The sequence below is a fragment of the Psittacula echo genome, assembly GCF_963264785.1.
Source record: "Psittacula echo genome assembly, chromosome: 4".
In the NCBI taxonomy this organism is placed as follows: domain Eukaryota; kingdom Metazoa; phylum Chordata; class Aves; order Psittaciformes; family Psittacidae; genus Psittacula; species Psittacula echo.
In genome coordinates this window covers 85,370,260-85,383,501 of record NC_137738.1, presented here as the reverse complement: position 1 = coordinate 85,383,501, position 13,242 = coordinate 85,370,260, and the positions used below count along the sequence as shown (strand labels likewise).

The 13,242-nt window shown below is 35.8% G+C and overlaps 1 protein-coding gene across 1 annotated transcript in view; it reads right to left on the bottom strand.

The window, feature by feature from the left end:
- Window positions 1-13,242, bottom strand: part of CSMD1 (CUB and Sushi multiple domains 1) — a gene marked incomplete at both ends in the record, with an annotated part of 1,184,444 nt that overhangs the window by 421,343 nt on the left and 749,859 nt on the right. The window contains one exon of the mRNA XM_080616376.1: window positions 9,839-9,916. Within this exon, the coding sequence (XP_080472502.1) occupies window positions 9,839-9,916 (78 nt within the window). The remainder of the gene's footprint in view (window positions 1-9,838; window positions 9,917-13,242) is intronic.

Below are 13,242 nucleotides of genomic sequence, written 5' to 3'. Positions count from 1 at the left end.
ATGTTCTCTATATATACCTTATCAGTTTCCCCAAAAACTCAATCCTGAGTTCTCATGCCTTTAGCTGATAAATCTGAAAGATTTACCAAGAATATTTCAGTAGTTCATCAGTGAAGTTGTTTTCTTTTTTCACTTCTCTAAAATCTGAAGTAGTAATGTCTAATTACACATTTCAGGGACGGGACTTTAGATGATGGCAAAACAGGAACAAAGAACAGGTAATTATTACAGGCAGGGCTGATTGTTTTAGAGTTGCTCAGCAATGGGATTTTCAAAATTATTTTCTCACTTGTACATACCTTTATCAAACAGGGGCTGCTAAGGCTTAAATTTTCTTTCTTCAAATGTTTGCATTGGATTTATTTATTCTTGTTTAAATATTATTAAATTGAAATTATTTTTGTTTATTCATCTCATTCCCTTTTGAGAAAAATTCAGTTTTCCACACTGGAAAAAATGAAGATGACCTTTTCCATGGATATTAGCAATACCATGCTTCAAAACTCACATTTGTTGTGAAAGTGACCTTTGTGTCAAGGAAGTGCTTTTTGCTCTTCTACCATCTATTAAAAATGGCTGCAGGAGGCCTATGGGAAACAGTAATTCAAGGAGATTGACAGAAACAGACTTTACCTAGAACATGTCAAATTTAACAAATTTAACAAAACCCAAAAGACTTTGAAGTGTGCTATCCCTGTAGTACTCTCCACTTCAAGAGACCAATGAACATCCAGTTCTGGGTGCTGAACGGAAACATGGTCTTTCCTGTACTACCACATACTCTTTACCAGGCCTTCCTGAGAACAGAAGTCAGTTGCCTGATTCAAACACAGGGGGAACAAGAGCTGAATTTAAAGCCAACTGTCAGAAAGTTTGAAAGTACCAGTAACGTCTGATAACACAGAAAAAAAATGGTAGAAATTTTGTACATGAATTAGGTTAGTGAACTGTTTCTACACTCCGGTGGTTGACCCCTGCCAGCAACTAAGCACCCACCAACCCTTCACTCATTTCACCCCTCCCCTGCAGGATAGGGGAGAGTCCTGGAATAGCAAAAATGAGTATGAAACTTGGTCAGGACTAGTCCAGAAATTACTATGATTAATTTAACTGACAAACAACAAAGAAAACAATACAAAAAACGTTTTAAGTGTTTAAGTGGTTTGGAACTTTCATACACTGAAAAGTGGATTCAATTTTTAATCTATTCCATAGATACAACAGAGTATTATCCAAACAGGTGGTGTTGCTTCATGCTATATTTTTAATCTTAACACAAGTGCTTATCATTTATTATAACAGCTTTTATTTTAGCCTCTGCTAATTCTGTACTGCAGATGCATTTTCAGACCTCTGAAAACAAGGCCTTGTAGAAGTGAGAAAGAAACACAACTTCTCAGTACGAAACTTCCCATGCAACTTCAAAACATGAAGGAAAAGCTGACGTGGCAATAAAAAGCAGCATCCTGAATAAAATAATATATTCCACATGAAATGTTGGCTTAGAGAAACCATACTGGTTTGCTCTTGTTAATTTGATAATTCACTGACTTTATAGCTCCTCTAGCAGAGACACTGATCATCAGAGTTCAGTTCAAAAGAATTAAACCAGGGCAGATATGCTGCATACATTTTTCATACACCTCTTTTGCTTATGCAAGAGAACTTCTTTCATGTTAGGTGCCTGAAGCAGAAAATACCGTGACAGTGAGGTGACAGAAATCAAATAAAAGGTTGTATTAGCAGAATAATATGGACTTTGAGATATAATTATTTGCTGTTAGATTAAAACTTCACAATTAAACATTTTTTATTGTTATCACATGTATTAAAACTTATATTACTATGCTATGTGACAAAACAATCTTGTCACTCTCACCTGAGTTCAGAGAGCTTGTATGATAGAAGGATTTATACCAGCCAGATCACTTACAGTCCCTTCTTGTTCAAGCATGCCGACTTGCTAACAGAAAACTTAGCCATGTATTTGGGGATTTTTCTGGACTGTTCTGTTACTTCTTTTATTTTTATTTTTTTTTTAATGTAGTTAAGTAACCATTTTTTTGTTTTTTAAAGAATAACCTGTTCTATCAGTTTCAGTGGAAGACATATCGTGTCACATAATCTCCTCCCCCTAAATAAGCAACTAGTCCTTTTTTCCAAATGTAAACCAATGTATTTATTTCCATTTTAGTTCTCTTTTTTTTTGTTCCCATTCCAAAAATATTTCAAGCTTTTCAATGCACATTACTGATACATTGATACATTGTCCAAGTGTTGTGCTGATTTTTTACTTCCCTTTTTTCAAGTGAAGAAGGAATAGTGGATTCAAACTGGCCTTCTGCTGATAAATTAGCTGTCACCTGACAAACTCCCCTGTTTCAAACATATCTGATGCTGGCACTCCTCAGAAGTGCTGCAGGAATAGATGCACTCCAGTCTGACAAGCTAACATCTGACAGTGATATGCTATGCCAACACAGTAGAAATTATTTTCAAAGTGTTTCACAATGTAAAGAACAAGTTCTGAAGAATTAAAATAGTCCAACACCTTCTATCAGATCATTAATATATTCTCCCATAATATGGATTTAGAAAACAACAGGATCTGAATACTTATATTCAACATGCATAAACTATGCAGCTACTGTTAAATCAGCCTCTGTGGAAAGTGGAAATCTCCTTGCATGAGATAGAATGTGTCTGCCTCTTCTAAAGGACTTGACAGTGAGGGTATCTATATTCTGCAGCACACCTACACTTCATAGACCAGTGTCATAGTTCTTTCTTTAATTAAAATTGGTTTAATGTTTCTTATGTTCCAGAAGTCTGAATTCACCCACCCACAAGTTCTGAAGGCCTTCATAATTTACACACATTATTTGAATCTACTGAGACTTCATCTTGCCCACCTATTTACTGCCCACATCTGTATTTTTAACAAAGCTGTGCATTGGAGTTAAGCCACTGAAGCTATATAAAACTACTAAGGTTTATATTTAAATTTCATATGAATAGCTAATTTATACAGAATTGCAACTGCTAAAAGCAGGTTGCTTATTCTTAACTCTTGTGACTTTGAAAGTAACAGAATTCAATGTCAATTTAGCCTACAGTATGAACATTCACTTTGGATAATCAATAATGTTCCATAATTGTATATGAAAATTATTTAATGGCAGCTTCAGCTTCCTAGCTGGATAACAATTCATTTTAACCATTCATAATTCAATCAGATTACATCTTGTTTAACATATTTTAATAGAAGCCTTCTTCTGGTTATTTTACAAATTATATATGCAAATAAGGTATTAAATAATTGATGAAGCACCTTGTTTTGCTTGTAGCTACAAGTGATGTTTTTCTTCACAAATACATTTAGGCAGTAGTTCTCTTCACAGCAAGATTTTTTGCATAGTATTTTAAAAGATATTTAAACTCCTGCCGTGATGAAGGCTTATTTAGAAACACCAAGTATAATTTGCTAACCTGATTTATGAAGCAATTTACACAATCTAGTAAAATAGCACTGCAGAATTACATTGCAAAGGGATACTCATCTTCTGTGAAGACCCCATATTTTTTAACACTTGGACAACTCCGTATTATTACATTCTATGATAGGACAAAGTATATTAGGGTAATTATCCCTCCTGTTTTAGGACAGCTTTATAAAACTGTTAGACGTTAACGCTGCATTATTCTTTTCCTACTGCCAAATTTCATTCTCTAATACTCAGTAAAAGGGGAAAAAGAGTCATTAATCTCTTATTAGACACAGTTAAAATGGTGTAATGTAATCCTAGATGTATTTCTCCAGTTGCGTGTATACATATGTAAGTGTATATATATGCATGTATATACATATATAACAAGGATACTTTTAATCATAAAGATTTTAGAATCCATCCTTTAACCTACTGTATTAAAGAGCAAATATTTAAAGTATTACTTCCCTCTTTTTTCCTTATTTTTATTTGAACATTTAACATATGATCAGTCTTGCTGTAAAAGGGCTTTCTGAAATAAAATTGGGCCAACAAAATATAAGTTATTTAAGCATTGTGTCTTCTACCCTTGTATTTAATACATCAGTAAGTTATAAACAGTCCTTTCTCTTGTTTGTGGAAATGTACAATATAAATGCAAACTTGAAAAATGCTTTCCTTTTGAAGCTGTGAGATTTCAAAGAATGAGAACTAGCTTTAATGACTGAAAGGGATGAAGAGTTTATAATACTGTCTAGGCATTTAGCAAGTTTCTGATTGGGCACTTACAAATGAGAATCCTTTTAGTGCCTGTAAATTAATTTAATAAAATACAGCAGTCAGGCTGTAACTTCCTCTGAGAACACTGAGGTCTTCAGAGAGAATTCTTATAGAAACTAATGGGAAAGAGACACCTCCATACTGAGGTTCACGTAACAGTCTTATGGTTCAGCTTCCTCTGAGGAATCTTAATCTTAAATGTAGGCATTTCAAATTCTTTTCTTGGTTTTAGGCAAAAAGTCTCTGTCTTATGAGAGAAGGGGTTTATCTGCCACTAAACACAGAAGATGCTGAACAGGTGCTCACTAAAGGTCAGAAAATAGCTACAGATGAATCCTGCCACTTTTCACCCTTGTGTTGTAATGTTTTATGAAGAGCCGAGGAAACTGAAGTTTTTAAAAGACAGCGGTATTTTTAAAAGGAAATCCTAAGATTCACAATTAGAAATTTATCTTTTTAAAGGACATGAAGGAGATAATACTATAAAAAAAATGATGGTGTGCCTTCCTCACAAATAATTAGTAAAGTATGTCTCTTGACATGCTGTTCTTACTTCCTTGTTCCTTGTTGGGCTTTTTTTTAAGAAACAACAGCAAACTGATCACCTGCATGTCAGAAAAGGGCAAATAACCCCCAAATTCTTGTTCAAAAAACTACGAAACACTACTGTGTGCACCAGAAGAAAAGCAAGCCTGAAAGCTGCCAACATTTTAATATTTACTTGTTTTAGCTGTCAGCGAGACCAATCAAAGGGATAGATTTATGTTATATTTATTTTTCCAGTGCTTGCTTGAACGGGCACAGGAATTTCAGCAGACAAAATCTACTTGCCAGCAGGATATATATGTTTTATTTCCACAGTATTTTTATTTCTAAGGTATTTCTAAGTTTTGTTTTTTTTTTTTTTAAATATAGTGTCTTGTAACATTGAAAATATTCACAGTGAAAAACAGAATGCATATTCAGAGCTGTTAAGTACACAAGATCCAAACCATAGGATCTTTCGATACGCAATCACCTATAATTACTTGGTTGGTTTACTTTGCAGTCAGAAAATGGTGCTATTAAGTGTATCTGTTTAGTCCAATATTGTCCTTCTTAGGGAAATACTCTTTCATTAACTGAAGAGCAAAACTCCTACTAATCATCACTTTGCTTCTATAAAAGTAAATTTACCAGTAGCCAACTGTCAAGATGAAATTGGCAATTTATACAAAACGTGAGGAACATATTCATAACAACAGAATTCCAACCTAAAAATTTTGCCATGAACATATTTTTAACTTTACATTGTGATGTACTAAGCCATTTTTCCCAGAGTTACCCAATAACAAAATAAGTAATGACTGCTGTCACTCTTTCTTTCTTTCACAGAAATAGCAATATAATCCTGTTTTGGTATTAATCGCTATATTTCAACAGCATGTGCCATTAACTCACCTTTATGTGCTGAAAACAGTCAATACATAGTCTGCAAACTCATTTTTCTTTGGCTCTACATGGCTGAACCTATTGTCTTAAAATAGCTCTTTTTATCATCTTCAGGGCAAAGAATGGTTTAGATAAACACTATAGCTAAGCTCTCAGAGGATATATTAATCTTACGCTTAAGTCATATTCTTCTTTATGTGTTTTTTCTGATATTTTATGTGGTTTTTAATTAACATGTTTTTCTGGTATTCTGAAATACATTTACAAATAATACTACAGAAGACTGAAATTGCTTTAATGCTTGTTCAGTGCATATCTAAAGATCTTTCATTTTGTAAAACATGGTAGTTCACACACTAAACATTTCACAAAATAGGGTTAAGTCACTCAATATTCACTAATTACTATGAACTGTTAACATGGTGCAATGTGAATGCTGTATTTTTTAAAGAATCACTCAGTCTTCATCTGTTAATTTTGTTGCTATTCCAGAATATGGAATGCAGTTTGCTGTGTTGTGTGACTTGACCCACTATTCATACAGCATTTTGACAAGAGCAGACTTGGGCCATCAGCTCTCCAAGACACATCATTTCACTGCTGCCTTCCCCTCTTAGCATTATTGCAGATTAGCATACACCACATAAACCTTATAAACGTTTCCATTTTTCACTTTATGTGATGTCTCTCACTTCACTGAACTTCACTGGCATTTACTGTGAGCTTCCGGCATTCCTGTGCTCTGCCCTCCTGGTGAGGAGACCTGGAAATGGGAGCCTGCCCTGCAATGGCAGCACTAGGTCCAGGGACATCATGGGCTGCTGGGGCTGTCCACTCTCCTAACCCTGCTCTGCCCCTGGGCTGCAGTGGGCCACACAGGGCCCAGAGATTCACAGAGGCACTGAGCAGCAAGCCTGAAGTTATGGCCTTCCCTTCCTGATATTCTGTAAACTGGTGTACTGAAAAGATCAAGACCTGTACTAAATCGTTATCCTTTGCATGTGGAATGACAAGCAGTAACTGCTCAGTGTGTATCAGTGGCTAGACTTGGAAAGATAAACCACAAGGATCTCCTACTTGCCTAGAAAATAAGCCTTTTTATAACAACTGTGGCTGTTTAATGATGGTCTGCCCTCATGGCCCACTTCATTAGGGTTCTCCTTCTTTTGGATGTACATGATGTTCCCTGAACAATCTCTCTACTGTAGAGGTAATGCCCTGATGTTTAGAGGTAATAACCACCCTCTGATGTGGAGCTGCTGGGCAGGAATATTGCCATGTAAACATATTCATACAGGAGCCAGTAATCAAAACAGTATTTTTATCTAATCAGTTACAATGCAAACTATAGTCATAGTAGTTTTAGAAGAAGGCCACAACCATTACAGACACAGAGTCTGCAGACTTATTCCAGGTTAGAATGAGAGTGACGATCCCAAAATGGATCAAGTAATGTCCTTTGGGAATATACCATATATATCAGAATGACTTAGTAAGGGAACAAAAGTGAGTAGACTGAGCCTGCCACTAAACAGATGGACACCAAAACAGATGCAATTGGATTTGCTTCCGCTAAGCAGATTCATAAGCTAAAACTCTCTCCTTGCTCCTCTGAGAGATCAGCTTCAGACAACTAAGGGGAAATATGCTTAGCATGAGACTTGGCCAGCACTTGCGGCAGCTCAAGCACTAATGAGGACCAGCTGTTAAAAAGCAACCATCAGAACTGCTGTCCATTTACCTTTTCCCAGTTTAATGTTCCAAAATTTTGCCAAGTGCAAAGTTTGGATGAACCAGGACTGTATTTTAGTTATCTGTCCCATCCTTCTCCCATTTCCTTGCATAAATTAATCATGATTCAACAGCAGCCTGCCCACTGCTAAAGGGTACTGGCTGGCAGGAGTATTTTGGCAACCAACTAACTTGGTGTTTCCTCCAGGTGTACTGAAGAAGAAAAAAACAAATAAAAGAAACCAAATAAAACCCTATTCTTTCCCTGTGGAGTGATACAATATGAGACTATTTTTCCCATAGTAAATCCACAGCATCTATATCCCAAAGCCATACTTTGCTACCTGAAGGACGACAGAGCTGTTGAAAGAAACCATCTGCGAATCCAGGCAAGTCCAGGAGGAGAGGAGTGAGATAAAACTGCACAACTAAAATACTGTTTTGCATTCCACAAGGAATCATCACTACACTGGTAACACTTTCGGCCTAAATCCTAATAGAGTTGTGCCACTGTGAAATGTTTTCTGCAGCTGTTCTCAGGTTGTACTTGGAAGAGCTGTGAGAAACTTGCAGATCTTGGGGTTTGCAGGTCATGCCCTCACAGCATTTGTCATGCTGGTGTTTGCATTCCACCTGCCAAAACGCGTAAGTAAGGCTTTTGTTTTATAGAGAGAAAATATTAAAAATACCTAATGTAAAAGAATGGGGAGAGGTGTTAGTCTTCATTTTCCATTTTTAGAAATTTGCTAATTGGCATCAGATGGTAATATCCATTCTTATCAGTTCTCTGATGCTGAATTCCCAATTACTTTTTCCATCTACATAATTACTAGCAAGAAAAATTGTTCAATACTGAAGGCTTACGTGAGAAGGGGAAGCAAAATACATTTGTTTGTATTTTAATCTTAGCATTTTTATATGCTTCATATATGTTAAAGTAATGGTAATAACAATAATGCACTGCTTAAGATTTATGGTGAAAAGTCAGGCACAATAATAAAGCTTCACAAGTCAAAACACAAAGAAAAAAACTACAAAAGACATTACATTTAAAGTAAACAGCAGACTGCCTTATAAGAGCTTCTTCAATAGCCTGTCTTACTTCCACTTTCTGTAATTAAATGTGGTGTCTGACAGCATGTGCTCTGACAGAGAAGCAGAGATCGCACACCTCCCACAAATAACTTATAAATAATTAAATCATCACCCATTCAGATTCAAACACCAAAGAGATGGATCAACTTTTTCTGCTATACCTTGCATAAAAAGCTCCTTTTGAGTGCCACACCATCAATGTGTAATATTCAAAGCAGAAAATTGTCATGCCTCTTTTGTTCCAGTGAGCAAACCAAAACACTCACTTTGCATTAAACAGTGCACTGCAGAAACACAGAGACCAAATCATATTCCCTAGACATGAGCCTTCAAGACACTCATTCTCTCTGTATTTGCAGAATAGCACACAATGAGGCAAACACAGCCCAGGTTTTACTCCACCAAGTTCAGTATTATTACATGAAGAATTAATTTATTCAAATACATTTTAGTCATTATACAAGCACTTCTAATGAGTTTTAAGTGAACACTGGCTTACCCTCTGGCTTTTTTGGGGGTTAAGGGACTTTCTGTTTTCCAAAATATAAAATTATCTTCTTACTTTTCTTGTTTCAAGACTGGCCTGATTAATGGAGTAAGAACTCTCAGGATACTACTGAGATTGCCAGTTGTTTAGGGAAAACGATGCTCAAAAAAAAAAAACCCAGCCTCATAGTCCCACAGATAGCATCTTGATTTTACCCTTACACTATACATGGGGGAAAAAGGTGTAGAGGGACTGAACAGATGTCATTCCAGAATGCACTAAACATGCAGTGAAGGGAAGTAGATGTTGTGATCTCCATCTTCTTGAGAAGCTGGAAATTACAGCAGTTTTAGCCCCTACTGTGCTGTATTACAGGACTGGAAAGAGGCAGTCACCAGGACACAGTGTGGCAAGGAGGGTGAGGAATTAAGAACTGTGATATTAACTGAGGGGAAGAAAAGAATCATAAAATATAAACAGATCCAGAAAATGCTAAGATACCTTTACTGCTGCCGGTACTGCACTGATAAATTCTGTGTCACTGTTTTGCCTTGATTTCCTAACGTGCCTTGCATCTTTGAATTTTAAATATCCCAGTATGTAGAATGTGGGTGTTTTTCTACATACCCAAATATTTCAGACATTAAAACACCATATTTTGCTTTCTACACCCTCAGTATTACTGGTAGAGTTCTAATTCAGTGACAACTGAAAGCATAATAACCATTTTATGACCACGGGTTCCCAACACCTCTCTAATTTGTATATTTAATAGGACTCCAGAAGATGTATGCAGTCACTAAAGATAATGGCATAAACAACTTACAGACAGAATTTTTATGGTTACTGTCTTTGCTGGGCAACATCTTGACTCCTCTTGATTTCAGTTCAATTGCTTTTTTCACTGAGAAAACAAGGAAACAAAAAGAAAAGAATTCATTATTAAAACTTATAAAAAGGACGTACAACAGCGAAATCATACATGACAGTAATACAAAGCTACACAGGAATCCTACAGACTGATTGAAATAACTATAGTTTCTGTGATAATCCAAATAAATTTTTACAAAAATACAATCATTTATCATGTTTCAAGATGTCTTTTTTAAACAGACATTATCTTTGCGGTATTTCAAATTCAAGTTTCCTTAGGGTCAAAGAAAAGAAAAAAATCTTTCCTCATTACATGTATGGATTTCCTATATGTGTGCTGCATACTGCAAAATCTTACACATTTTTTAAATTTATTTCTTAAATAAAATACACAGTACATTATCTACACAAATCAGAGGACCACAACATTTAAATGCAATTTTCACAACTGCTTTTGTTTCACTTTTAATAGTAGACATGGTTTTAGTTCATTTTTCTAAGGAGATTAAGGTTATAGTATTATACTATGCTACATTCTTTGGCTCACCTAACTCCTTTTGAATCTACAGGGCAATTTCAACAGAATTAGAAAGAGAATAAATGCTTTCAATTGGGAAAAAGTTTTGTGAGAGAGAACAGATGCATCAGGGGTTTAAAATCTGTTTTCTCTGTTTAGCCAGCTGAATGGCTGATAAACTCCCAGACTATCCCTACTAAATAGTTAGGGCACCATAGGAGGGATAAGGAGCAAAGTAGGAAAAGACATGAGAAGAAAGTAGAGCAGTTATACATTAAGGAACATATGGGGTAGATTTTTAATTGTAATGGTGGGATAAAAGGGTAAAAATATAGGATACATTCATAGGAAATTAATTAGTTCTGTGGCTTTGGAACAACTTGATCAACTGAAAAATATCAGATGTAGAAAATAATTGAGAAACAAGCCCGGACAATTCAAAACAATAAAAACAGCTAAATAGCTAGTGAAAAAGCAGTAATCCTTTCCTCTTTCATATTAAATACTTCTTTTTCTAGAGCTTGGAGTGGTTAATAATCTTAAAATGCAACCATTCATTCTAGATCCAAACAGAAACAAAGAATCAACTCAAGCATTGTTAAGATGGCAGTAATTTGTACCTCATACTATATAAATATATCAATGAATACCACAGATTATTGGTTATACTTTCTAGGTGTGGGATAAGTTTTGTGATTATCCACCATACACTGATCTATATGCAAATATTTCTAAGAAGTGAAGTGGTAGGAACAGCAAGACAAAATGCCTTTTAAGACTGCATTCAAAATCATTATTTTATTGTGTTTGTTTCTATATTAGACTTCTGCTGCTTTTGCAACCTCAGAATGAAACAGGCATTTCCTAAGTGCTGAAATTGAGCAAGTACTGCAGAAACTACACTTTTTTTTTTTTTTTTTTATGCTATGTACATTGCAAGTGCAGACATTTATGTCTAAACCCGGAAAACAGGCATTCAAATGAAGAAAGATGATTGAAACACAATTGTAGCTGCATAGAATGAAATGGATTTAATGGCAGTGTGTGTGTTTTCTTTTAAAACAGGAAAACATTATATGGAGTCTTCAATGAAGACAGTGAGGCTAATATTCCCAAGGTCTTCTAGAAGTGTAAACCTCATGGACATGGTTTTCTTAGGGTTGCTTTCTATACTTAGGTACTAAAATTTCCATCAAGTGCCACCTTATGTTCTGTTTTCTTAGGCTGCATAACCAGTCTGCTAAAATTACTCTGTATTTAAAGGAAAAAGAACAACTCATGTAACGAATACTTGGCATGCTGCCTGGAGTTGTGGCCCCTTCAACAGCATGAATTTCACAGATTATTAATATCTGTGCTGCATGCAAAACACGCAAGAGTTTTTTAAGGATTAAAAATCCACACTACTTACATTCACAGATGAGTGATAAACCCATCAAGTTATTATACAGAGGACAGAAAGAAGAGCTACACTCTCCTCCTTCTCTTTGTTGGAACTGGAGTTGTTTAGTCTGAAGAAGAGAAGGCTCAGAGGGGACCTTATCTGTCTCTACAACTGCCTGAAAGGAGGCTGCAGTGAGGTGGGGGTCTCTTCTCCCGAGTAACAAGCAATAGGACAAGAAGTAATAGCCTCAAGTTGCACCAGGGGAGATATAGACTGGATATTAGGAAAAATTTCTTCACAGAGAGGCTGATCAGGTTTTGGAACGGGCTGCCCAGGGAAGTGTTCAAAAACCATGTAGATGCGGGCCTCAGTGATATGGTTTAGTGGTAGTCTTGGCAGTCCTGGGTAATGGCTGGACTTGATGATCTTTTCCAACCTAGATTATTTTATGATTTTATCATTGTCCTGTGACCCTACTTTAGGGTGAAAGTGGCAATCATGACTCAAATTCCTTGTGGGAGTTCACTCTGAAATGTATTTGATAGACATACTTGAATCACGCTTCTAGGGAATGGAGAAAAATGATACCCATCAGCTTTATTTGAAAGACAGAGGACATAAATTGAAGTAAGAGAGGTTCTGATTTGATATATGAAAAACTCCTTCACTATTAAAACATTCAAGCTTCAAAACAGGTCTGCAGTTTCCATCCTTGGAGTTTTTTCACATGTCAAGAAAAAGGCATTCTGTATCTCTCTGCAAGAATATTAGACAGAGGATTCATAATAGTTAGGATCAGTCATTTAAAATGTATGTTTTATGAAGAGAAATAGCTACCTCAAGGGGGGCAATTTATCCCCTTCTAAAATAGGCACAATGAATCATCTAGAGGTGCCTTTTCCTCTCCATAAAATGTAACAGAAGCATATAGCACTTGCTCAAGCTAGATCCCTCCATTTTAGACAGCAACATTAAGGTGATGTAAGCTTTTATGTCTGGAGACAGCCAGACGTAGGTATCCATGAGACATAGGGATCCACAAATGGGACAGTTTGAGAGAGAAATACCAAACTTCTACCTCTATTACACTTGTGTGTGTGAGGTTTTGCTTGCGGCCTGCATAGTCTTTTCTTCTATTTTTAAAAGTATGAAGAAAGTATAGTCTTTAAAATACAACCTGTTCAACCTCTGAAAGAGAAATAGAGACCAGTGAGCACTGCGGTTTTATTCAATCAGTTCAACCCCTTCTGTAACATTAAAAAAATACTCTAAATTGCACATTTTATAACCATTTAAATCCCATTTGAATACCTTTTCTGAGATACTTCTTTTCTAATTCGTGATTGTTTTTTCATCATAAAAGTTTTCCTGATTTCAAAGATTATTTGCTATTTAATAGCACAAAAAGAGAAACGAGTTTAAGTTAATAATGTCAGCTACGAACAGCACTTTCCAT